General features: G+C 45.0%; 1 protein-coding gene across 5 annotated transcripts in view; it reads right to left on the bottom strand.

Annotated features, from left to right (window-relative positions):
• Positions 1-21,976: 21,976 nt before the first annotated feature.
• The window catches only part of NALCN (sodium leak channel, non-selective), a 308,843-nt gene continuing 303,266 nt past the window's right edge, over positions 21,977-27,553 (bottom strand). For 3 of the 5 annotated variants that reach the window (XM_027590539.2, XM_027590535.2, XM_027590538.2), the window contains 3 exons: positions 26,032-26,181; positions 24,181-24,298; positions 21,977-23,652 (listed from right to left, as the gene is read on the bottom strand). In XM_027590539.2, the coding sequence (XP_027446340.2) occupies positions 23,459-23,652; positions 24,181-24,298; positions 26,032-26,181 (462 nt within the window). In that variant the 3' untranslated portion in view covers positions 21,977-23,458. The remainder of the gene's footprint in view (positions 23,653-24,180; positions 24,299-26,031; positions 26,182-27,553) is intronic. The other 2 variants (XM_027590537.2, XM_027590536.2) reach the window with 1 other exon arrangement.

The following is a 27,553-nucleotide window of genomic DNA, read 5'->3' as shown; positions in this document are numbered from 1 at the left end:
TTGGTAAATGAAACCACAAGTAAGTGGGGGACTACTGTGCATTTAAATCCCCCAGCATATTATTAGAACAGTGTATTCAGTTATGCTTCTATGAGATGTATCCATCTTTTTGCATATGAATATTATGTAAAACTATGGTCATGCATTTCATTTGCTCACCACAGTGTGACTTGTGGGGGTATAGTTTGTCTCTGAGCATTTAAAAACTAGTTACAGGCTAGTGGATCAGATCGGAGAACAAAACATTTGATAACTTGTTACTCTTTATTAAGGATAATAAATGTAAATGCATGTTTCAGAAGTATTAAAGATGGCTATCTTCATGGCTTTGATTTATCAAGGGACTAGAGGAAGCTGACATAGAATTTAAAATGAGAACGATTTATTGACTGTTTATAGGAGGTGTCCTTCAGGAAGGGGGGTTGATATGTGGTTGTGTGGTGCTCTGTGATGGAGGGAGAGCCTGGAAGTCCCAGGGTGAGGGGCTGGAGTTTTAGCCCCACTTTAAGTTAAGCTGAGCTATACATGGTTAAAAAATAAGCTATCTGCAGCTTTTCCTAACCAGTGATTCTTCAGTGACCTTAGGAAACCTGCCCACTGGACAGAATTCAGGCATTAATTAACAGAAAGACCAAAGAAGGAGCTTGTAAAAGAGGTGGCAGAATTAAATAGGAGGGAGGGTCTTGTTTCTTGAAAGATTCGAGGAGATGTGTCTCTGTTGAATGGCATGTACTGAATTTAATTCAGTTTTTCTGCTGTCTTTGCTGGAGCAGATATCAACACGGAGTGTAAAATTGGGGATGACATCAGTCTCGGACTTGGCTCGTATACACATCAGCCGTAAACTCTACCGCCTACCACAGATCTCCAACCAAAAGCAAATAAAAAATTAACTCTGTTCTGCAAGTCTTATCTATAATCCAAGACCTGTAGTTTTATCCTGCTAATGAAATATTCAAGTATTTGGTTCTTTTACAGTCCTATTTTGTGTTTAAATTTCCTTTTACCTTCTTAAAATTCTTACCTTGATCACACTTCTCTTTGCATCTGTGACTCTGTCCCCAGCTGAATTTTCCAATTCATTAAAAAAAAGAAACAAACAACTCCCCCAAGAGTCCTGTATATTTCCCAAACGTGCCTTTGCTTTCTTTTTGCTTAATTTTAAATTTGTCCTACTTTTCAGCAGGACATACAACTTTAGGTGCAAAATTAAATTTTGCAATTGCTTTTTCAACTGTTTCTTTGCTTTATTGTATCTTCATGTGAAGCCCTGAGTTCTTCTGCTAGCCTTTCACAAATAATTATTTTAGTTGTCTCCGAAATACTATGCCTGGAGTGAGCATCCCTTAGCCTCTTGGAATATTTGTACAAATCTATTTTTTGAGGTCCATGCCTAATAAAACTGCAGCTGTCTCTCTCTCTCTTAGGAGAAGGAAGGGACAGCAGCTCTTGAGTAAGAAATATTATTACTCAGGAATAAAAATACCAAAACAACTTTGTTACCTGCATTCAAAATGTGGTTACGACGACAGAGCCTTTAGACAATGTTTGCAGGGTAAGGAACCTCTATTCCTGAGAATCGAAGAGAAAAAAAATCAGGTAAGTGGGGGCTTTCTACTGCTTTCTCCCTGAAGGAGACCTCTGAAGACATGAAAGTACTTTGCAAGGACAAAAACTCTGCTTGTGAGCTTCACTGGAGAGCCACCGAATCAACTGCCCGTGGGGATGTATATCCTGATATAAATCCCAGAAGGTGCCATCTTGTGATTGAATGATAATGGCGATACCTCTCCCAGGGAAGATTTGAATCAGACAATTAAAACAGAGTTTCTGTAAGTGTCTCTATGTTTTTCTTTCAAGGGAAAGGGATATTTATGTTGTGTTGTGTCTTTTTTTTTTTTTTTTTATGTTCTTCCTTATTGGGACCAAAACTATGGCCCCAGATCAGTTGATTCCCCCACCCCGTCTCTAACAACATAAGGTCCAGCTGTAGCTGAAACCCAGTGCTATTTCCCAAATAGATTTCATATCGTCCATCCAGCAGCAACTAAGTGACAGGAAAGTAGCTTGCTGATGGATATCTTGGAATATTCAAATTCCTGCTTCTCAAGGCGGGGTGTGTGTGGGGGGAGAGAATTATGGAAACAACAACAGAAAGCTGCTGACCTTTGTCACCTCTTTGCAACTAACCTCTCAAGCTCTGATGAGGCCTCAGTGATCTCCCATGTGAAATTAAGGTAAAGGCCCTGCCCTTGAGCTCAACTTCCCAGAGCCTCTGTGTGGGCTGCATCTTGCTGTCCTGCTGGACATTAGCCAGAGGGGATTTGATGTTCCTCTCATCTTGGGACAGATGGTAAGAAATTGATGAAAATGCAGGGTCCTGGCACCTAAAAGAGGAAATGATAGCTAAGAAAACAAAATAGTCTAGCAGATGACAAGTGGCATAGAGCAGTGACATATCACCTTGGTAAGGAATTTGTTCATTAGTGCAATGGGCATCCTAGGTCAGGGCTGGGAAATTGCTCTTGAGGATGGAGATGGAAGTGATGTCTCCAGGAGAGATGGCCATGTTCCAACAGGGACACAACTGCTGCAGCAGCGTGGGGTGACTAGGATTGGCTTAGGGCAAAGGAGGTAGAGGACATTAGCTTGCCCCAGGAACCCTACCCCTGGGGAAGTTGTAATAACACACCAAACACCAGAAGGAACAACTGTTGAGGAACGTCTTGCAACATAAATGAGTGCTGGCTGCATCCTTTTCACTATCTTATTGTTTCCTCTAGGACATTACGCATTCTCTCCCCAGATTTTTCAGTTGTGTTCGATCTTCAAATACGAAAGACAAAATGCTTCCCAGAGTCCAGAGGGACCACTGTGACCACAGGATCTCGTTGACCCAGGGAAAGGGCCCACTCAGACAGCATCACACTAGAGGAGGAAGACTTCCAACTGGAACAACAAACATGTCACTACTGTGTCCTGGAAGGTCCAACTATCTCCACTTACAAGAATCTTTTACGCATCTCAGTAAAGTTCAGTAAGATGTCCACAATGCCTACATTGTTTTCTTCTGGCTGTGAGAATTAGGAAGTTTTGCTGTGTGAGCCTAAGGACTTGTGTAAGCTTCAAAGCTTCCGGAAGTTTACAAACCAGCATTCCCAAGCAGTTATGAGGAAGAAGCCTGTTGTCCCCACTACTCGATATTGAAGGACAAAGGTCATGCTTCCTGGAGCAGGATGGGGACATTGCCTACCAGTGTGAGATGTAGTGAAGTTCCGTGGGGAAATGAGGAACATTCAGAAACAGGATCAATCAGAGGTAGTTACCATTGATACAGAAAAGAGGGAAGAATGAAAGGTGATGTGGAGATTTCTAGCTTGCCAAAGTGAGTGAATAAATGACGGTGTTTCTTTCCCAACAGAGGAAGATAGAGTGCGGAGTAGCTTCAGCTGCTCAGTTGCATGGACCAAGCAGGCTGATGTCCGGCTGCTTTGAGTGAGGATGGCTGTAGAGGTTATGGAAATACTAAAATATTTCCAGGGTAAATGATTTCCACTAAATGTCCCCATTCCATTCAATATCATTGAAGCCCCCCAACCACTGTCGTCTCCTCTGGGGTCCCTTGATTTACTTACTGTTTATTAATAGTGGTGGCCCTACTGCTATAATTGGAATCTATGCTCATGTTATAACAGTTTTAAAATATTTTGGATATCACCCTTGGTCCCAAGGGATGAGGGCATTGTGGGGAGGGTGTCTATGGCTGGTGTAGGAGAAAAAAAAAGAAGAAAAAAATAGAAATTTATATCTCAGAAGGGTGTCAAGGTACGTTAGTCTGTTTGGGCTGCCGTAACAAAGTCCCACCGACTGAGTAGCTTAAACAGCATAATTTTATTTTTTCACAGTTTTGGAGACTAGAAGCCCCAAATCAAGGCATTGGCAGGTTTCGCTTCATTCTGAGGTCTCTTTCTTGGGCTTGGAGATGACTGTCTTCTCCCTGTACCTTCACGTGTGTGTGTGTCTGTGTCCTGATCTTTTCTTCCTATAAGGACATGTCGTGTTGGAGTAGGGTCCACCTCAATGACCTCCTTGAATCTTAATTACCTCTAAAATAAAGTCACATTCTGAGGTCCTGGGGGTTAGGACTTCAACATATAAATGTAGGGGGGAACAGACTTCAGCCCTTAACACAAAGCAAAAGACTAGAATGTAAATTCAAACCACATTGGCAAGAACAGGTTCAAAACCAAAATGCAGCATCGGGAAAGATGAGAAGGTGGGCAGGGGGCGTGAGAGGGTGGCCAGGAGGAGTTTAGGAGCTAGAGTGCCAGGTGGAGGGCTTTAGTAGACCCTAACTAGTTTCCTTGATTGTGGTAATGAATAGCTATTTGAACATAGAAAAACTGAGAAACCAGGCTTGATGACTCTGGGTTCTGTTAAGGGAAAGGTATTTTTAGGATTTGCAGCTGGAGATTTCCAGAAAGCTGGTGGAGGTCAGAGTCTGAGTTGAAAAGGGTGCTCTTCCCTAGAGTGCAGATTTAGAACTCAGCCACACTCAGATGTTGCTGGATCCCACTCCTACCCCCAATAGTGTGGGGGTCTGTGTCAGGGAAGTGGACTGCTTCTGGCTTGCTTTGTGGGCTCTCATCAGCTGCCATAGATATTGTGTTTATTGGGGGCTCATTGTCAGTCAGTTGGTGTCATCTTGAAATAACAAGCTGGGCTTCCTGTGAATCAGCCATAGCTGCTCAACTCAGAGATGCTGCCTGAAGGGTCTAAATTCAGAACCATTAATTAATTCCTTCCCAGTGTCCAGGGCATGGGGAGCTCAAGCCCTCCCATTTCCCCTTATTGCTGCTGGCTGGGTAATGTCATGCAGGTCTCCCTTTTAATTTAGCAACGTCGCATTTGACAAGCATCTAGATTACCCTTACTCACCCTGTTTCCTTGAGCGAAAGAAAGAAAACAAGAGATCAAGGCACTGATGCATCAGCCCTGCAGAAAAATGGCAAAGATTATAATATGTTATATTTAGATCTACAATTTACCTAAGGAAGATAATTGGGAAGTTAAGTTGCTTGATTGGGAAGTCAGCCGTCCTTCTGTTTTCGTCTGGCTGTACAGTCTTGTAAATGTTCAGGGCTTCAATACCTTCAGGCACTTATCATTAATTTAAAAAATTGGAAGGTTCTGTGTATAAACTGCCTGATTTAATGAGATAAGTCAAAAGGGGAAATGGCGGGGGGGTGGTTTCTTGCAGTAATTGGTTGTTACATTTTCCACATTGCCTTTCTAATCCATTCTGTTGTAAAAAGTTGGGTTTTCAGATTGTAGGAGTCCATGGAAATAAGTGCTACTTAAGACGAAGAGAGGGAAGTCTCCACCGCACCCAGGGAGGTTCCTGGGAGGTCAGCAGCCTCTCAGCCTGCCCCATTTTGCAGGGAAGAGAGTCTGCCTTCCTGATGGCAGACCTGAGGTTGTAGAGTCATGGACTAGGGAGGGGAGTCTTAATTGGAAGCTTTCAGTATTAGACTTTTCTGGAGACTCCATTTAGCCAACCCTTTAACAGGGAAACCAATCCTTTCTGTATATAAACTAGAAAAGAAATGTCTTCTCAAATGAGGTCATCTCTGAAGTTGAGAAACCCTAAGATGAAGTGTTGTATTGGTTTGCAAGGGCTGTCCTAACAGTGTACCCCAGGCTGGGGGCCTTAAACAACAGAAAGTCATTTTCTCACGGTTCTGGAGGCTGGGAGTCTGAAGTCAGGGTGTGGGCAGAGTTGGTCTCCTCCAAGGCCTCCTGCCTTGGCTCACAGAGGGCTGTCTTCTTGTGTCCTCACATGGTCTTCCCGCCATGTGTGTCTGTGTCCTAATCTCTCCTTGTTGGGATTAGGGCCCACCCCTGTGACCTTATTTGACCTTAATGACCTCTTTAACAAGGTCTCTAAATACAGTCACATTCTGACGTACTGGGGATTGGGACTTCACCATATGAATTTGGAGGACACCATTCAACCCATAAGAGACATGTATCTTATTTTGCAAAACAAAATTATAGAGGCTTTTCCTGTTATTCCTTATTTCCTTTTACACGGTCTCTGCATCTCCTGTGTCAACTTTGGTGATAATTCAAATTATCAGCTCTCTCTCCCTCCCAATTTCTTACACTCACCCACTCACCCACCCACCCACCCACAAAGTCTTTCCTATCTCCAAGCCATTTTCTGAGTATTGAAAGCAAAAATGCATTCTTCTTTCATATACACCTTCCCGCCATTTCTCACTGGGTCCTGGGAGCAAAGGTGAGCCAGACAACTCTGTTAGGTCATGCCCGAATAAAGCAAAATCCCTAAGTTCTGTAAAAGATCTCTTTTGTTACCTCCCTTAGGATATTTCACAGAGAGAGGCCCTGGGGGAGGCTGTGGCCCCCCCATCAATGATAGAGGCAGCCTGGTCACAGGTTACTGCAAAGGGCAAGTGACGATTCAGTAAGAATCGTCACTGTTCCTCCTGCTTCAGGAGCTGTAGCCCCTGAAGAATCGTCACTGTTCCTCCTGCTTCAGGGGACAACATTTACCGGCTGGCCGGGTGTTCCTGATGTCAGCTCAAGCCTGTTCTTGCAGATACACACAGTTCGGGCTTCACAAGCCTTGTTAGTGTGGAAGTGGAGGTAAGCAATCAGATGCCTGGTGGTCTCTCTGCTGGACATTTTAGAGTTATCTGTTCATCGGTGCTAATTAAAGCATGGACATACATAAAAGTTTCTCTGGGGAGAACATTTGGAGTGAGAGGAAACAGATTAATGCCTGGGGAACATCAACACTTCAGATTCAGAAAAGGGTCTTGCAAAGCAGCTAGGAAACCAGAAGCCTAGAGCTGAGAGGAGCCATGGAGGTCCAGGGTAGAACAAGGTTTTCAGAGAGGGAGTGGCCAAGGGTGGCCGGGGCTGCCGAGAAGTCACATCTGTGATTCCTGAGTAGCTAGGACCTGGCAAGGATCTCTAGAATGCTTTGTCTAGTTTTCTCGGGCCTCACTTCCCGGGGACGTCTCTAGTGGCGCCCCTTGGGGAGGGGTCTTTCCCTTGAGGCTTTCTTCTAGTAGTTGGCGCATGGGGAATGATGAGCCTCTGGGCCTTGTCTTGTATTTTGGCCACTGTGGGGCAACCTCTTGTGCACCAGTTCTAGCCACCTCCCAGCAGGGGCAACCTGACCGTCCTCACACATGGCTCTTGCTTTGGGCCTTAGGCTTCTCTGTGGTCCCAGCATGTGCGGGAGCCACTGGGACCTGATCAGCTGAGTTAACTCAGGGCACAGGAGTGATTGCCTTGTGGGGAGCCTATGATCAGCGGGGGGCAGGCAGCAGCCAATGGATAAATGCTTCCTCCTTTCTTCCCTTGGGACAAGAGTCCTGCAGAATTAAGCTACTGGTTGCCTACCGTGATGGCCAACCCCAACTCTAAAAACACATCTTTATGTTGACTCACCTCTTTTGTGCATTGCTTGCTCTCCTCTGGCTCCTTGGATCATCCTCCCTAGTAAAATTCTTGCAACAGTTCTGGGGGGAAATTGAGGCTAGGAGAGTCAGTTTGGGAAGAGTAAGATTTCTGAAGTCAGACAGCAACACGAGTAAGAGGTGATAAGAGGAGGGATGATAATCCTTGATGGGCAATAGCTCCACATTCCTAGGGCTCTCTCCTTAGCCTTAGTGTGGTTGAATGATATGTGCTCCAGGTGGAAAGTGAAGCTCTGACTTAGGTCAGGGGTCAGCAAACTATAACCTGTGGCTTATTTTTGTATGGCCTGGGAGCTAAGAATGATTTTCATATTTTTAAAGTGTTATGAAAAATAAAGAATATGCAACAGAAACTGTCCTGGGTGTCCCATAAAACCTAAAATATTTGCTCTCTTGCCTTTATAGACAAAATTTGCTGATCCCCAGCTTAGGAGACAAGGTGCCACCTTAACAATGACAAAGTGAAAACAGCCATGGCAGCTAGCCCATGATGTTATCAGTGAAGATGAACAACACTCACAGAATATAAACAATATTTAGGCAAGGCCACTCAGTGCTGCAGAACGAGGCAGAGATAAGAGTACTCCAGGACCATATAGAAACAACATAGAGACAGGGACAGTCTGCAACTCACCCCGAACAAGTAAACATTCCACTTTTCCAACTAACGTCAAAGACTTCTTGCTGATTGTTACTTGCTCCCTGCTTCAACCCTCCTGCCTCCTAATTAGAAATTACCAAGGTGCCCAGTCCCTGAATTGTGCACCTATCCTGTTAGCATTCAGCCTCAAACCACCTTTGCTTCTTCTTTCAAATCCTCTAGAAATGGGCAAATCCTAAAAGAAGCCTGTCTCAATTCCCCATCACTAAGATATCCCATGGGTCTGTGGAAATAAACCAAGATCACCCAAATGAGGACAAGCATGAGCCATTTATCCAGAACCTCCTATAGCAGGGGAATCAGCCACCATCACTGGCGTTTGGCAGACTCAATGGGAGGCAGGGGAGTGGAAAGCTTTATAGAGAATAAAAAGAAAGCTTCAGGGTGCCTGACGGGAGCTTGGGGAAGCGCTAGGTAAGCTAATTAGAAGCAGGGCATCCTATGCAATTGTTTAAGGGAGCATATTTGGCTTTCCCTGGTTGTTCCTGACTTGGCAATGGGGACAAAAATGAAGGAAGCTGACATTCATCAAGCCTTTGGGTGTTTTTGGGCTGATTGCTACACGGGTTGTGGTTTGGCTTCCTGGGCTGGTTGCTCAGAGGTGTGGGTCCAGTCTGTTGTGGGTAAAACAGTACCCACTAATTTAAACCAGGTTGTTTGACTACAAAAGATTCCTGGTGGTTGTTGGTGACTGGACTTGGACAACTGTATGAGTGCAAGGACAACTATAAGAATCACAGAGTAAGCTGGGTTTTGTTAACTTCATTGAAGCTTTAATAAGAGAAAACGATACCATCATGTCAGCCAACTGTGAAAAGCTGGAGGCCCCTAGGAAGGGCTCAAGAGCCCCAGGATCTCTCTCAGCCAGGGGCAGACTGGAGATCTATGAAGACCTGGCCTGGAGCCAGTGGTACTCAGGGTGATGCTCATCCTCCTGGACGCCCGCCACGACCCATGACCTTGGCAGACCCATGACCAGGATCAGGTCTCAGAGCCCTGCAAACACAGGGAATGAGCAGATCCTCATCACCAATGTTCTGTATTCTTGAAGTCGGCGTCGGCCACTATGGCAAAACAGCTGGAATTCTGCCTTTTCTTTCACTAAAAGTGATTCTTACAGCAGGGGGAAGAATTTTTTTTCTGTAATGGACCAGATGGTAAATATTTTCATCTTTGCAGGACATTTGAATATGGTTGCCCCTCCTCGACTCTGCCCCTGAGTCAACACAGTGGCAAACACACCGATGGCTGGCTGTGGCTGGGTTCCAATAAAACTTTAAACAGGTAGTGGCCAGATTTGGCCCACAGATTGTGTTGTGTCAGCCTCTGTCTTAGGTAATCATTCAGTCTCTCAGATTTCATTTCTACACTGAGAGAATGAGAGTATTGATCTCGGGCAATGCTTCTCACACTTAAGCAAGCTTAGAATCATCTGGAAAGCTAGTGAAGGCACAGATTCTTGCACACTACTTCCAGAGATTCTGATTCAAAGAGTCTGGAGGGGGCCTGGGGACTTGCATATCTAACATACTTCCAGATGAAGCTGATGCTGCCGGTCCAAGGACCATGGTGTGTGTAGTGAAGGTCTGAGACCATACTTGTCATCCCTGGCTGCAGAGGAGATTTTCTAGAAGAACTGATGCCCCTGCTCTACCTGAGACCAATTCGATTAGAAGTAGGATCAAGCTTCTGACCATATTAGAAGTCCCCCAAAAGATTCCAATGTGAAGTCAGGGTTGAGGTCCCCTGGTGGCATGGGGCTCCAGAGCTCTGCACTCCTCCTGTGGCTCCCCAACTAGCAGCATCAGCATCACCTGGAATTTGTTAGAAATGCAGAATCCTAGGCCTCTCCTTGACCGACTGAATCAGAGTTTGCATTTTAATGGGATCCCTAGCTGATTCATGTACACATTAAAGTTTGAGAAGTGGGGCTCTAAAGAAAGGAATAAGCTTAACATTTACAAGTTCCTTTTTTTCCTGCTATGTGCCAGGCCCTGGGTAGGCTCCTTACCTCAGTTTCTCCTAAATTTGTCTGTATTAGTTTTCTACTGCTGCCCTAACAATTTACAGGGACTTAATAGCCGAAGACCATACCCCCTTATTATCTCACAATTCTGTAGACCAGAAGTCTGGCAGAGGCAGTTGAGCTCTTTGCTTAGGGTCTCCCAGGCTCAAATTAGGGTTTTGGTGCGCTGGCCCTGGGGAAGAAGCCATTTCCAAGCTCATCCCACCCAACTGTTGGCAGAATCTAGTGCCTCATGGGTATAGGATGGAGGTCCCTATTCCCTTGTGGACTGTTGGCCAGGGGTTATTCTCAGCTTCTTGAGACCACTCTGAGTTCCTTTTTACATCGTCCCCTTCCTCTTCCAAGATACCAACCATGCGTCAAATTTCTTCTCATGCTTCCCGTTTTTCTGATTTCCCCTTCTGCTACCAGCTAGAGAAAACTCCCTGCTTAAATTTAATGAGTTCCCATGATCAGATTAAGTTCACCTGGATAATCCCCATTTTTCACTAACTCAAAGTCAACTGATTAGTAAGCTCAACAACGTCTCCAAAATCCCTTTGGCCATGGGCATGATCTCCCATCACAGTCCCAGTCCTGGGGGCTAGGGCTGGAGATCTGGGGGCCATTGAACAATTCTGCCTTCCACACTCCCCAGACCACATGACTTACAAGTAAGTCTTAGAGCCAGAGTTTGAATCTAGGTTTGTCTGACCCCCAAACTCACAGTAACACTATTTTGTAACTTGCCTTTCAGTGGGGAAAACAAATGTGTTACAGGGAACTTTATAGTTATCAACGAGCATTCCCATTTATTGTATGGTTTGGCCTCATAAGAAACTCCTTATAAGGCACTGCTCTTCCTTTTTGTGGATGATGAGACCAGGGATTGAGAATGCCTATTTGTTCAAGACCCTAAAGGCAGAAAATAGCAGATTAAGGACTGAAGAACAGCTCTTGATTTCAAATCCCCTACTTTTCCCTTTAAATCATCAAAATCCATTAATTTGTTGTTTAGATCATTCTCATTATCTCATTGGGAAACATTTACTGGGACAGAATAAAGAAAGTAGCAGAGCACGTCCCAATTGGATGCAATGTTTGAATGTTACAGTGAGTCTTGTGTAGAAAACGGGCCCACCTGTTATGCTAATTAAAGATGAATTCTACCCAAATGCGGAGCAACACTCCATTCAAGTCCTAAAACTCATTGTTCTTAAAGAAGATAGTCAATGAATTCTCAAACCTAAATTAGAAAACAACCAATTCATGAAACAAAACCTTTTTACTGAAATTGCAAGTCAATCAAGCAATTGTTTTTGAGAAATGACAGGATTTTGGATATATCTCCTGTGTGATTAGGGAGTTAGCCCCTTCACAGAAAAAGCTTAAGAGGAGATCATGGAAACATCATATTGCCAGAGACTCTCTTCAGTTCATTCCCTTGTTTCTAATGCAGAGAAAACAATGTAGCCTGAAAGAATGTACCTACAATTAAAAAGCTAGGATTCTTTTGGAGGTCAGAAGGATGGCTACGTGTTAAGTTTTTCTGGGCATGGCCAACTAGGATGCAGGCCTACAGAGCATCTCTCACCTGAGCGCCCATACACTTTAATCATTTTTTCATCTCCTCTTGGGGCAGAAGTTGTATCTAGTGAGAAACTACCCTTACACCGCCAGTTCAGAAGTTATTTTATGTTTAAAGAATGGCTGATCATTTGTTCTAATGAAAAAGGCCAGAAATTCAATCGTATCCCAGGCCGGTTTCCTTGTCATCATTTATAGATGCAAGGAGCTCTGTCACAATCTGGGATGCAGTCTATGATTTAGACAAATTATGGAAAGAATTAGGCCTCAGTCAGGTCAATTTTGTTAAAAGCCTTCAGATCTTGGAGGATCAAGGAATATAAGAGAAAGGTTAACCCCCAAGAACTCCTGGTTGGTGAGCAAACACATCAAAGAGAAATCACATTGTTCCCTTGCCAACTTCTGATGTTGCTATAACCAGTTGATTTCAAGAGACTTGGAATGATAAACATGAACAGGTTACAAGCCTGGGACTCTTTCGTTATCTCCATTTAGCTGGGACTCTTATCCCTTTATTTTTCATGCGGTGGGTTACTTTAACAGTAAATGCTGGTAACAACAGCCAACACCCAATCTGTCATTTCCAATACAGTCTTTCCTAAGAGGATATTTCTAGCAGATCATGCTTTCTGTCCATCATTTCCATAAATGGCTGTGGTCTCCCAGGCAGAAAAATAAGGTGGATCTACGGAAGAGCTGGTGGAGTAAGTCATTTTTGTCTCTTTATGTTGGTTTGAGAGCATCTGGTCTTTTCCAGCCATTTTTTGGAGAGAGAATTGGTTGTGAGAACAATGTGGATGTTGATGGAGAAATAGAAGGTGGGCCAGAGTGGTCAGTAGTCTATGTGACAAATGGTGATATGCATGTCATTATCTGAGAACATGTGTATTCATGCCCAGTAGTGCACATGCAAAGATAATTGGGACATGCTCCCCTCCATCAGTAATATAATACTGATGGATTAACATTCTAGAATTCATATTTTAGATTTGGTCACTTAGGGAAGGTCATATGTACCTCCAGCACTATCATTTAAACAATGCACAAAATGGAACTTCTCTCTAGGATATTTCCTTTTTTTATTTAAAAAAATTTTTTTTAAAGATTTTATTTATTTATTTGACAGAGAGAGAGAGTGAGAGCAGGAACACAAGCAGGGGGAGTGGGAGAGGGAGAAGCAGTCTTCCCGCCAAAGCAGGGAGCCCGATGCGGGGCTCCATCCCAGGACCCTGGGATCATGACCTGAGCCGAAGGCAGACGCGTAACGACTGAGCCACCCAGGCGCCCCTTTCTAGGATATTTCTGATGAAATTGCTTCTCAAGTTTGCAAATCAGTGCTCAAGGCTCTTCTGAAAAGCAATTGTGGACATTTCATGCAGGAAATCAACTGCAAAAACTGTCATAGTCATTTGGGTTTTATTTATAGCAGGGAGGAGAATTAATAAACGGCCATTGCATTTGTTCCAAATCTAAACTCAATGTCCCATTTTCAGAATATCTGTGTCAGCTCCACTCTGACAATTCAGAAAAACCAGAGACAAACAACAAACCAGCCCAGATACCAGAAGTGACCCGTGAACCCGTGACCAGTCAATACAAGAATCAGTTGGCTCTTCCTCTTCCTGGGTCAGCCTTCCCCTTTCCAGCCAGAGGTTTTTAGGTTTCAATCTCTTGAGTCAATTGCTCTGAGAGGCGGGGATCTTCAAATTCCAGTCCATATCATTCATTTCCCTTTCATATAGATTCTTCTCTTCTCTCCCTTCCAGGAACATTGATTTTCTTCCTTGGGTTTCTGAGAAAGCTTTGCTCCCCAGGCATCTTTACCCAGCTTGCTGACCGAAACATCATTCACACTTCTCCCGTGGCCGTGAGGATTTGACACCTGCTGCTAGGAGCTCCAGGCTCCTCCCTCTGAAGGCCAGTGGTCTGAATTTCTGGCAGGGGCCATGAGAAACCTTTGAGGGAAAGAAATTTAAGAGCTCTGATCTCTGAGAACGTAAAGACTGTCACAGGTGCTGGCTTTACTTACCACTGCCTTTTAGAAGGCATCTGCCATAAGCTTCTAAAATCTTCTAAATCTTTGCAGACGGGCAATGGGCTCAGAGGGAAAGTTGTGCGCCCCCCCACTGAGTTATACCAAGGGGCCCTCAGCACATCCCACTGCGGCCTCCCACACAGCAAACTCATTACTTCTGTGAGGAACGGAGATGCTATGAATGGCCTGAGAGCGAAGGGTGATCTCTGAAACGCATTGTGAGCATGGAGCTGAATGGTCATTATCAGAGACAACAATAGCTGGCATTATTCATATGGACTTTACTGGCTATAAAACACACTCAGCAACACATCTCATTGGATTCTCACACTCTCGGTGAGAGGCAGGTAAGGTGTATATCATTCTAATCTCATTTTACAGAAAAGAGCAGCCCTGGGGAAGTGAAGCAACTCCTGGAAAACAGCACTGCTCAAGAATCCTCACCGTCTTATGTTCTGGAAAACAGCTTACCGAAAAAAGCCACCCTTCCCCTGTGACTTAACACATGACTCCCCGGTGTCTCCTCGTTTCCCCTGTGCAGTGGCCAGACACAGACCCTCCAGTTCCCTGTCTCCGCCCCAGAAGGGATTCCCTGTTTGACCAACTGAGACAAAATACCTGCTAACTTGACTTGGTCCAACTCTAACCAGACTTCTCCCCTTCCTGGGTTTGACCTTTGAACTTTGACTCCCCTGAGGATGAGCCAGCATCCGGATGTAGACCAGCTGTTCCCTGTGAGAATGCGCTGGCCTCAGGGAAAGACACTTCCTGATCAGCTCTCTGATGCAGCTGTCCAGTCATCCCGCTCCCCATTCCTGGTTCTTGTCGCCTAGCTTACCCCTCCCAGAAAAGAAAATTCCTCTTTGCCTCAACTTTGAGAGGATCTCAGGTTAGAGTGTTCTTCTGTTGCAATAGTCACTCGGACTGAAGTTCCTCCTCATCGACGTCTTTCTTTGTAGGTGATGGGGTGCAGGCTACGGATCAAAGGTGGCCTCCTGTCACCCAGCCTTGCTCACCCCCGCGGTCCACTTGCTAGGGTGGGTGGTTGAATCGCGGCCCTGACTGCAGGCCCCACCTCTTCCAGGCTTGGTTCTCATGGCTCACGGGGCCCTTGCAGCACCGCGTCCTGCAGGGCTTTCTGGAAAATGGCTCTTTCACGGAAAATGAAGAGCAATCTCAAAGGACACTGGTGCTCCAGGGAAGGCTTATGCTGCTGTATTTACACTGCTATCTGACCTGACCCTGAGAACAAGTTCTCTGTGTCCCACAAGGAGGTGAGTTAAAAGGAGGAAGGGACAGGAATTCGGGATGGAAAAATAAGTCATCTTCCTAGTGGTTATGTTTTGTTTGGGATGAATGTCAGGGATGTCAGACATTTTTATTTGGAGGTGAGTTCAAAAACAATCCAAAGCGGCACCATTCTGTTCAGCTCAAAGAGCAGAGCTGAGAACCACATGTGTGCCAACATGCCGCTTAGTGATGCTGGAGGCACAGGGATGGACGGGTCATCCTTCCCCTCAAAGGCTTTGTGGTCTCCTGGAATATCCATGTACATGACCCGGATCGGAGAAACAAGTGCAGAATGACCTGCCAAGTGGGCACCAAGCGTTCTGGTACTTGGCTAATCGTCTTGTGGCTGTGCAGCTTGTTGGCCCACTTCATACATTATTCTTTTCCATCATGCCAACCGTAGTGGAAGGATTTCATGAAGAAATTCTGAATTTTATTATTATATTGCTTTGTAAGGAGGATAATCAATGGACTTTGCCGCCAGTATTTCTGTAGCTTGTTGATTCCTGTGTGTGGCTACGCGTCACACTCGTTTCTGTACTCTGAAGGGCGCTCTGGAGAAAGCTTCTCTAGGAGCCACCTGCAACATTACCTGTTTTTGTGGCTGGATTCCTTAAAATCCAATATATTCTGAAGGATGTGATCAATAAGCAGATGGTTCAAGCCCATGCACATGCCAAGAAATGAGGCATCTAATTAGCAGCTAGACCAGGGTGTGAGGCAGTTGCAGAAGGGGCGTGGGACCCCTTCCTGGGCTGGGAGACCCCCGGAAAAGACAATCAGGGCTGGTGGTGTGACGTGTCGACACAAGGTAGTTGTTCGAAGTGCGAACACAGCCTGGACCTTCAGGCTGTGCTCATTAGGGCTTCGCAGAATCCCCAATTATCTTTTGACCTAGCCCTGAGCTAGGCCCCTTTTCATTGTCCCGAAAAAGGAGTCCATGGATCAAAAAGAACACCCAATTTGAAATTCTGCATGGGTTTGGCTCTGAAGCTAAGCTGGTAGAACACAGCAAATGGGCATTCTCTGCAGCCGGTGAGGGCCCCGGGGAAGGGGGAGGGGCGAGATGGTGGCAGAGGCAGGCTTCCGCGGGGGGCAGTTCGGTGCCCTGCGCGCAGGTGCGGAGGAGACAATTTGGGGGAAGGGGTCCACATACCCCCTGCAATGAATCCCTGAGGGATGTTTCGGTTCATCTAAGAGTCCCACTAAGGGACTCTCAAGTCCCACTTGACAAATACGTCAAGAGACTATGGACTCCTTCCCATTCCCGTCCCCTGTCTCTGGGCTCAGATAGGAACAGAAGGGGGCTTTTCTCTCCTCTGGGCCTGGGAGAACCCACTGCTGAGTCTCCCCTGGCATCAGAGGAGGGAACTGAGCTCTCTCCAACAGCGCTTGCTGTGACAGGTGGAATATACTAGTGAGCCGTTGTCAGCCTGATGTTCCCCAGTGGACTGTTTGTTGTGCTTCTAGTGTTTTCCTGGGTAGGCCCTCCATGATGTTTCTAACATGAAATGCAGACTCTGAAAGAGAAGACAGTGTCTGGAGTCTGGTCTATCCTAAGACAACTGTCCTAAGGCTCCTGGGGCCGATTTAGACAGGGGACGTCAAGGCTGTACCTGTGGGAAGTGACGTATCTCTCAAGTCCATTGACGCACCTTTATCAATTAGGGTTAGCACATTGACAACAAGTAAGCATATTAAAAACAGTATCAGTGCAACTTTTTTTTTTTTTTTTTGCTCAATCTGCTTTCCCTTCTTCCTTGTCATGCAAGAAGCCGAGAGAATAAAATCAACATTCTTTGCTTCTTGTTCTGGGGGAGAAAAGACGATTAGTTGGATTCTGCAGGCAGACGAGTGACTATATTTAAGGTAGTACTAACCAACTCCAGGTAGTAAAATGGTATTCATTATGATGTTTACATTTATGTGTGTCGACTTGGCAAGGCTATAGTGCCCAGTTGTTTGGTCAAACACTAGTTTGAATGTTGCCATGAAGGCTTTTTTTTTTTTTTTAGATATGATTAACACCTAAATCTCTAGGCTTTGAGTAAAGCCAGTTACCCTTCATAATGTGAGTGAACCTCATCCACGCAGTTGAAGGCCTTAAAAACAAAGACTGATGTTTCCAGAAGAAGGAATTCTGCCCCAAGGCTGTAAACATAGAAATCTTGCCGGAGTTTCTAGCTTGTAGATTTTGGAATCAACATTGCAACATCAGCTCTTGTCTGAATTTCTAGTCTGCTAACCTGCCATACAGATTTTGGACTTGTCATTATCCCACAAAATTACATGAGCCAGTCTCTTAAAATAAATCTCTCTCTCTCTCTCTCTCTCTCGATATATACATGTCTATCCTATTGTCTCTGTTTCTCCGGAGAACTCTAATACACTCATTCTGTGTATTCCAGATGAAATGCTCTCCCTGGCCAGACCCACTGGCTAACATTCTAGTCTAGTTGCCTGCAAACATGACATAATATGTTCTATTTCCAAGGATGGAGGGCTAGAGGAGAGACGACATCCCTCCCCATCTCCCCGTTCCCCTAGCTCTGTCCTCATTTTAATCTTTCCAGCCTACTCTTCGGCTCCAAGAGTGTTACCTACATTATACTCTTCTCTCTCCAAAATTAAATAAAGACTGCCTAAAGTGGCTGTACCAGCTTGCATTCCCACCAACAGTGTAAGAGGGTTCCCCTTTCTCCACATCAGGTATCTACCCCAAAGATAACAGATGTAGTGAAAAGAAGGGGCAGCTGCACCCCAATGTTCATAGCAGCAGTGTCCACAAGAGCCAAACTGTGGAAGGAGCCAAAATGTCCTTCAACAGACGAATGGATAAAGAAAATGTGGTACATAGATACAATGGAATATTACTCAGCCCTCAGAAAGGATGAATACCCACCATTTGCATCAACATGGATGGAACTGGAGGGGATTATGCTAAGTCAAATAAGTCAAGGAGAGAAAGACAATTATCATACGGTTTCGCTCATATGTGGAACATAAGGAATAACACGGAAGACCATAGGGGAAGGGAGGGAAAACTGAAGGGGGGGAAATCAGTGAGGGAGACCAACCATGAGAGACTATGGTCTCTGGGAAACAAACTGAGGGTTTCAAAGAGAAGTGGGGGCTGGAGGGATGGGGTAGCCAGGTGGAGGGCACCTGTTGTGATGAGCACTGGGTATTATATACAAATAATGAATCATGGAACACTACATCAAAAACTATTGATGTACTATATGGTGACTAACTGAACATAATAAAAAAAAAAAGACAGCCTAAGAATATGCAGATAATTCAAATCAAAAAGCTAACTTTCTTGGCTATAATTTATGGGTACAACTCTTCGTTGTGATCTTCACTAAGGAAGACTTTTCTGGAAATTGTTACTCTGCTCTTCCTGGCAGCCCTTGGTCAAGTGGCTGATTTATTATTTTAGATGGTTTTGACATGACTTGGAATGTAGAAGTACCATTTTTTGTATGTATTTATTTGCAGAGAACCCATGGGCCTTCGCCCATTTCTGTCCCTACAGTTGGATTTGCTTTCATTTAAATGCTAAACATCTCAGTGGCAGTCAGGCATTGGGAACACTAGAAGGAATGATGCATCAAAACAGGTGGTTCCACTTAGTGTGATATGGGGTCTGTCCACATCGTGGAGGAAATGGAGTGGTAGATACCCATTTGTGAAAGGAACACAATGAAGCTACATAATTCCTCTTGTAGGTAGGTTGGTTCTGTAAGCAAGCCTTAAAATTGACATTGACATTGAATCACTGCCCACAAAGGGAGAATGAGAAACTACTTCAAATCTGCCTCTAACAAACCATCCATAGCTTAATGCAATGGCCAGTGAGGCCAGTCCTCCAAATGTTCAAATGGGATTCAGATATTTACTAGGCATACTACAGGCAGATTTTTTAATTGAATGAGTGACATGCAGCATTGGGGATATAAATTTAACATAAAATATTAAATTTAAACCAGGCATACTGCTCAAATACAGAAAGCAAGCAGATATGGAAGCATAATTTAAGTGTGGCATTGAAATTGTTTTGCTATTTCAATTTGGTCATTTAGCTTTTGGGATCAGATGACAGGATATATTAAAAATTTTGTTTAATTTTTATTTCTGATAAAATGCATATAACAAAATTTACCATTTTAACCATTTTTAAGTATAAATTTTAATAGCGTTAAGTATATTCACATTGCTATGTAAACAATCTCCAGAACTTTTTCATCTTGCAAAACTGCAATTCTATACCCATGGCACAATTTCCGTCCCCCCAGCCCTTGGCAATCACCATTCTACTTTCTGTTTCTATGAGTTTTACTACCCTTGATACCTCATATAAGGGGAATCATACAGTAATTATCTTTTTGTGACTGGCTTATTTCAATTAGCACGATGTCCTCAAGGTTCATCCTATTGTTACCTGTAGTAGAATTCCCTTCCTTTTTAAGATTGAGTAATAGTCCATCATATGCATGTACATTTTTTTAATCCATCCACCCAAAGATGGATATTTGGGTGCTTTCTCTCTTGGCTATTGCGAACAATGCTGCCCTAAACAGGGGTGTAAAAATATCTCTTTGAGGCTCTGCATTCATTTCTTTTGGATATGTACCCAGAAGTGGTAATGCTGGAATCATACGGTGCTTCTATTTTTAAGTGAATAAATTCACCTCTCCTGCCTTTTTTTCTTAAACCATTTTTTTAAAAGATTTTTATTTATTTATTTGGAGAGAGAGAGAGAGAGAGTACAAGCAGAGGGAGTGGCAGGTAGAGAGAGAGAGAGAGAGAGAGAGAGAGAGAGAGAAGCAGACTTCCCGCTGAGCAGAGAGCTTGATGTGGGGCTTATCCCAGGACCCTGGGATCATGACCTGAGCCGAAGGCAGACGCTTACCTGACTGAGCCACCCAGGCGCCCCTCTCTTGCCTTTTTTTAAAAGCAAGAAGCTAAATTTTGGCCCGGATAGGGTATGAAACTCATCAGAGATTAAACAAGGAGTAACCAGTAAATCCAGGGCTTGAAACATCTGTCGAACCCCAAACTCAGGATCTTTGATCTGTACTAGAGTTTTTCCAACTAGGTTCTTTGGAGCACTGGGATGGTTCAGGCCATCTTTGGGGGCTGGAGTGGGTTTGGGGGTGTATTCCTTTTCTAAGGCTGCTGTAACAGAATGTTACAAACTGGGTGGCTTACAAAGACCAAAATTTATCATCTCAGTTCCAGTTCTGGAGGCTAGAAATCCAAAATCAAAGTGTTGGCAGGGCCATGCTCCCTCCAACACGTCTAGGGGAGGATCCTTAGTCGCCTCTTGCAGTTTCTTGCAGCCCTAGACATTCCTTGGCTTGTGTCAGCATCACTCCAGTCTCTGCCTCTGATTTAACATGACCGTCTTCCCTCTGTGTTGTGTCTTTACATGGCATTCTTTTCCCTGTGTGACTTTCTCTTCTTAAAAGGACACCAGTCATGTTGGATTACGGGTCTACCTCCTCTGGTATGACCTCACCTTAACTCATTACATCTGCAGACTCTTCCCCCCCCGCCCAAGGATCACATTCACAGGTGCTGGGTGTTAGGATTTCAATGTCTCTCTTTTGGAGGGGCGGGGGGCACAATTCAATCAATATCAGGAGGTGAAAAGAGACCATGTGAGTGGGATTCTCATCTTCACCCTAATTTCAGTTAGGGCTGCCCTGCTTTAGCTTGGTTAATATTTTGGGAACTTTTGAAGGACCCTGTTTGAGAAAGAGCACCACTGCCAAGCAACCAATTGAAAACCACTTATCTATAGTCGGCCCCTTCCTACAAAGAAGCAGGCAAACACATCAGTCAACTGGCTTTGAATATGCTTTTGCTTAAGGCTTTATAACTGGCTTTTCTTCTACATGCCCTTATCTTATTCAGCTTGGACAGTCACTGAAGATGGGTGCTGCTCTCAACCGACCACGGAGAATAGAGTGAGACAGCCGGCCATTCTCTCCATCCCTGTTCCCTGTGAGGTCCGGCCATTCTCTCCATCCCTGTTCCCTGTGAGTCCCCTGTGAGTCCCCTTGAATTGCCATATGTGCAATGCATGTGTGGTCTGGTCTCGTTGGGGGCTCTGGGTCAACTATTCTGCCCCTTATGCTTTCTGGTGTGCTTGGAACCAACAGCATCTTGTAATCAAAGGCCGTGGTGGCATGATGAGAGGATTACTATCAGTGTCTGGCTCCCTAAGGATCAGGGAATGTTGTGGCCGAAGTTTTCCCATCTGCATAACCGGACTCTTTATATGTTGATGAAAAATCTAAGAGGGGTAGCACTTACCTTCTCAGCTTGCTCTGTGCTCTGCTGGCTTCAGGAAAGAGTAGAGATGAGTCCCACAGAAATTCTTTGGCTGTCTCACTTAAGTGAAAATGTAGGGTGCTGTGACTTCAAATGCATTGCTATTTGGCCCTTTGCTTCACTGCAGAATGAACAACAATGATGTTCCGCTGAACCCCAGTTAACAGACGTTGTAGGAAGGACTCAGCAGTTTTTTGAGAATGAAGCTGTTTTACTCAAGTGTAACGAGCCAAAAAATAAAATCTCGTTTTCATGCAGCACGAGTACAGGCTCATGCCTGGGCCATGTAAGATCCTTTTCTATTTTATTGTGGGTTTGGAAGGTATTCACTCAGCCTTATGGGCACACATGTGAAAGGAACATTCTGGCTTAGGACTGAACTGAAATGAAGAACAGGGACAGAGTTTTGCCAACTAATTATAGACAGAATATTCAAATACCGAGTTTGCAAAGTGCCTGATTCCTAATGATCCTGCCCCCAAAACCCCCTTCCCTCCTTCCACACACGAGAAAGGGTTTAGAAATGACCATCAACTCAGAGTAAATTCTTTTACAAAGTGAATATTTATTTGATTTGCTTATGTACAAAAAGTAAACTCCAACTGAACATAAAACCAAATAAAATCTCTTTTGGCCGCACTGACTTTAATTACCCATTATCCTAGAGTCACAATTAATCCTACAAACAATAGATGGTACCACAATGTTACATTTGTTATACAGAAAGGATTCGGCTATTTTAAGAATGTTAAATAGAGAAAAAGAGATCATAAAGCAACCTGGTGTGTCAAAGGACTCGGAGATCATCACTCCATTAAAAGAAATCATTGAAACAGCAAATCTCCAATCAAAAATAATGTAGTTAAGTGCCTGATGCACTTCTACTTGGTTGACCCAGCATAAGAGGCCCAGGTACTTTGAAATCGTGTCGCCTTTTAATTTTCCCAGAGCACACGGTGTGTGAAACAAATACCCCTGAGTTGTGGGGTCCCTAAACTGTGAGTTCCAAGCAGGATTTTACAAAGTTGCCATTATTTTCATAGAAGAGTCTGGTAGCAGGGAGTCATTTTGAATTGAACATGGAACTGGTGTGTTGGGATCAACTCATGCCGACTTTATGGCAAATCGGACACACCCTGGGTAGGAAATGAAGCCAGTGATAACATGACACACCTGAAAGATTTCCTTAATAAGCTGAATCATGTAGTTTTACCCTTTTTGCTAAACTTAGCTATTAAAAGGCTTAGAAAGAAACTCAACATCTTTATGTAAGCAAGTCCCTCCAGCGATCTATGTACATGTTTGTTTTAAACCAGTTGGCTCCTTGGGCCAATTTCTTTGCCTGGTCCCTGCACACACAATTCTCTAGGAAGCAGGCGACGGTTTCATCAGAGTGACTGAGGCCAGAAATTGACTTGGTCTGACCTCTAAATATCTTGTGCAGATTTTTAAGAATAACATGAGAAGAAGAACATACTTTTAAAAATTCAGAATCTGTAGTTTGTAAAACTACTATCATTTTCGTATGAGCTCAGTGCTGACCTTTTCAGATCAATCATAAATAATAAATTTTCCCACGGGAAGTATTTCTAGTGGAAGAGGGAAAAGCAGGAACTAAAGCTGTAGCTTCGGCACCATGACTATCAGCCGCTTTGGGCTTGGCTCTGTTGGGGGTGGTAATACTGCGCACGAGAGCATCTGAAGATACACCTTAGTTCACGTAGACAGGGTATATGACGTGTTTGAACGGTCTACATCTAGTGTTGGGCAATATTACAGATACTACCACCAGGCGAATTTTCTTGAACACCCAGTAACAAGCCCTCGTGCGCACAGCTACCACAGACCAAGTGTTTACGCCCTCCTACGGCAGGACAAAAATCCACTTAAAAAAAAAAAAATCTCGTGACAAGGTGGAATTAAATGACGTCTCCAGTCCGGACTGCTCACTAGCATATGTTAGACCGTAGGAGGACAATGTCAGAAAACAGTGTTCCCCATGAGACCCTGCTCGGCGCTGCGTCCACCTAAATATCCAGAAGGTCATCGCCACTTTCGTCACTCTCCACCGTCAGCTGCCGGGTCCACCATTTCTTAACCTCGGAACCGCACGACGCCGTGTCGGTCATGGGGTTCATTTTGCACACAACAGACTTCATTGTTGTGCGCCCTGCAAATCGTAAGTTGACCGAAGACACTGAGTGGCTTATTGGTTTGGGTGCTGTGGAATTGACAAGAGTCCTATGAGCAACTCGGAACTGTTCACCCCTGTTCAAGCCATTCCCAAAAAGCGGTGATCCCCCCAGCAGTAACAACTAAACCAGTCCTGCTAACCACGCCCCCCCCACAGGTGGTAAGTATGAACTCCTCCCAGCTCTCGGTTCTTTATATTCATAAACTTTATATGCATGGACTCGAAAATTCTGTTCGTGGGCAACTAGTAATACCGTTCGAAAACACGCTACCCGCCCACCACCGCGCTTTGAGATAATCACAAAAAAACTTAACCAAAAAATCACTAAATGTTCCAATCTGGGCAAATATAAGTGTCATAGAAATATGGGTGAGTAGGTGTTTTTTTAGTATATACAAAGACAGAATATAAACACAAAGGAAAAGGACAGATAGTGTAAGCAGTAGTGAGAGGAGCCTAAGGAACTGGAGAGGCAGACCTGAACTTGAAATCCGAGACCCAAAGCCCACCGAGTGTAGACACTGAGTCAATGGAGAAGGGACCCAGGGCACACACCTGAGGGCAGCCGCCACTGCCCAAACTTCCTTTGGGGTTTCCCGGGGTCTGTGGCGTCCTGCCGGCTTCCCCCTCTGTCCGACAGCGTAGGGCTCAGGAGCTGCTGCTGGCTGCTGGTCTGCACGGGGCGAGAGTGAGGCAGTCAGGGCTCTTTCTGACCGCTCTGCTCCCCTTCTGGCCTCTGCACTGGTCTGGACTCTCATTTTATGGTAAGAAAGGAAGAAAGTGCCATAGGAAAACAGTACCGCAGCCGCAGAGTGCACAATGGGGAAGGGTGAAGAGAAAATGGGTTCAGAGAGTCCAGAAAAGTCAGAGTCACCGCTGCACGTGAAGAGACGCACAATTCTCCAGGTAGCGCCTTCTCCGGGCAGCCCTCCAGGGTTCCCCCACTCCCACAGCTCCGCCCCCCTCCCCCCCCCCCCCCCGCCAGCACCTGGCTGGGGAGGGGGGTCGTCACAGACCAGGAAGGAAGGGGGGCAGCAGGGACTGTCCGGTTTGGCGGAAGTATATTCTTGCCAACCTGGAGATCAGCCCTAACCTCTCTGCAGATAAAACTCTACGGCAGCGCGGAGCCCAAGGAAGCTTATACCAGTTAAGACTAATTCAGAGAGAATGGCTGAGACTCTCCACACCTTTTACACTCTGTGGTGCACCGTCACCTTCCTCTCTCCTATCAGTGTCTTGGTCTTCACATCTCTTCGGTAGCTCCTCTTGGTTTTTTTGTTACCTCATGGGCTTTTTTTCTTTTCTTTCCTTTATTTTAGAGCTCTGCAATCATCGCTTTGCCAGCCTCATCAGCCCTGCCTGGCTGGCTGGCCCCGTCTACCCCTGCTCCGCGCATCCTCACTGCGGACAGGTGGCAGGGCCACTGTCGAAGCCTCTATGTTCACCCCCTCCCCCTCCCCATCCTTCTGCCCCTCCGCCTTTGCTGACTGTCCCTGCACGAGTCCCTGGGGTCGGTGGCAGATGATGCCTACGTGTTGGGAGCCAACAACATGAAATCCACTCCAAACTGGGCTATGGAACAAGAGGTCCCCTTGGAGCATCCCGCCGGGCCGCCGAGCCTCAGCCTTCAGTATTTACCGCGGAGCTGTATGGGCTGTGTCTCTGCACACCACGAAGCCCGACCCTGCCAGGGCGCTCATCTTGGGAAGCTGGATCAACTCCAGCCGGGCCACGAATGCGCCCTCATGAAGGGCAGGACTTCCTGCCTGCTGCTGGTCACCGCGCAAGGCTCTCCAGGGTGCCCGCGCCTCTCTGCGCATTTGTATGGACATGGACATTGCGTCTGGAAATGGAAATAAGCTGCACCCTAGTAAAAATGTCCTCGGGTTAATCCTCCTGAATTCCATATGCTCTTCCGATGCCCAACTAAAGAAGGACAAATCCTTAACGAGTCTATTTAAGGAAGTTGGTGGCCAATTACAAACATTTCCACTGATTCTACTACAAGTTCCTCTGACTTGGTAGAAGAACGTATTTAGGGCAGAGTTTCCGGCAAACCACGTTCTTCATGTAATATCGCTGGACTCCACTTAAGACCATAGAGATGCGGTGTTAACTCTTTAGACAAAAATCGACAGAACTAGTGAGTTCAGGGCATTCACCTTTTTTTTTTTTGTATTCATACAACTCAGAATCAGAATCTTTTGAAACAACCCCAAACGATTCCAAGTTGCAAAGATCCAGACACAATCTGGATCAACATGTTCCAGTTGTTTTTAACTTAACAAACTTCCAATTAGAAATACTGTCACCTTGTTTGAAATGGCTATGTGAACAGCACCAATTTATTTTTTATTTTTAAAAATGCACCTAATACCCTTGGAGGAAGGACGCCTCATACCGTACCTCAGGTTGCATATTATTATCCTGACTGTTAGCGTTCATGTCCTCACTGGGCTGGGTGGTCTCGATACTGGGGGGATTCAGGAACCGGCTCAGCTCCTGCTGTTGGCTCTCTCTCAGGCTGTGGATGATGCTGCAGGACTGCTGTTGTTTCTATGGAAATATGATTATTCTCTCGGTAACAGAAAAATCAGCCCAACGTCCCCCCGGCCCCCCACCATTCAAATCATATTTTCTTCTCTCCTCCCCAAAGAACCTGTATGCTTGGTGACCTCTTTGGAACTTCCAAATAAGGATGCTTAACTAATTTCCCTATCACACTGCTGTGAAGGAGGGCTTAGAGACTCCCCAACCCATGCTCATTTGCATAACAATGGGAATAAGTATGTCCATTGATACAGCTCTGTTGTACTTAAAATAGAATTTTTGAATCGCTAATGTAGGCGTTCTCTTTTCTCCCTTCTTATTTTGCTCTGTGCTCATTAAACCAGTAGTGAACACCCTTTTCCTCCCGGTTGTTAGAAGCAGAGAGCCTTGGGTGGATGGGTGAAACCCTTGCTCTTGCCTCGGTTCTTGGATAGGAGCAGGCCAGTCTGTTTTGGCACACACTCGGGAGCCCAGTCTGGTGCTGGTCCAGCTCCCCGTGCCCTCCTGGGGCCCCTGGGGGGAAGGCTGGATCGTTAGAGTGAGCAGGGCTAGGGTCAGCTGTGACTGTGGCTTTGCGGTAGGGGCTTGGGCTGTTTCGTTTCTCTGGGGACCTTTTCTCCTCCAATAGAAAGACGTATTTCCTGCAGCTGGTGTTGTTCTGAGAAACAGGATTTAAAAAGTCTGTTAAATATATATATTTAGTGATTAATTTGATTTTTTTCCTCTGTGAAGGGTAAGTCAAAAACATTCATAAAAGTAATTATCTACTAGAAATGCCTATTGTAAACACGATGTATGTCAACATAGTATGTGTTCATTGATTTATGAGTCAGAGAATCTTATAAGCTTGTAATTCTGAAGGCAGCAGACAGCTCATTAAACTCCCAGGAGAGGTGGCCTTTGTTAAAGACCAAACAATATTATCAATGGTATGGTGGAATTGTTAGAAACAATTTAAAAGTAGTTTTGTAAATTCAGTTGCCACACAACATGTAGAGATTTGGGGCATTTTGAAGAGTTGAGTTTAATAAATGGAGATCACAAATACATTAGTATCAATAAACTGCCTTTTTTTTCCCAAGGAGAGAGAGCACCGAGCGGGGGGTGGGGGGTGGGGGGTTGGGGGGGTGGAGAGGCGTGGGAAGAGGGAGAGAGAGAGAGAGAGAGAGAGAAGAGACTCTTAAGCAGGCCCCATGGCCAGCATGGAGCCCGATGTGTGGCTCGATCTCATGACCCTGAGATCATGACCTGAGCCAAAATCAAGAGCCAGACACTTAACCGACTGAGCCACCCAGATGCTCCTCAGTAAACTGCTTTTTAAACATTCATGTTCTATTATAAAAATGTGATTCAATGGGAACGTCTTATGGACTCTGCT

Source organism: Zalophus californianus, chromosome 3 (assembly GCF_009762305.2).
Source record: "Zalophus californianus isolate mZalCal1 chromosome 3, mZalCal1.pri.v2, whole genome shotgun sequence".
NCBI classification, from domain to species: domain Eukaryota; kingdom Metazoa; phylum Chordata; class Mammalia; order Carnivora; family Otariidae; genus Zalophus; species Zalophus californianus.
This window is presented reverse-complemented; position numbering and strand designations above follow the sequence as displayed.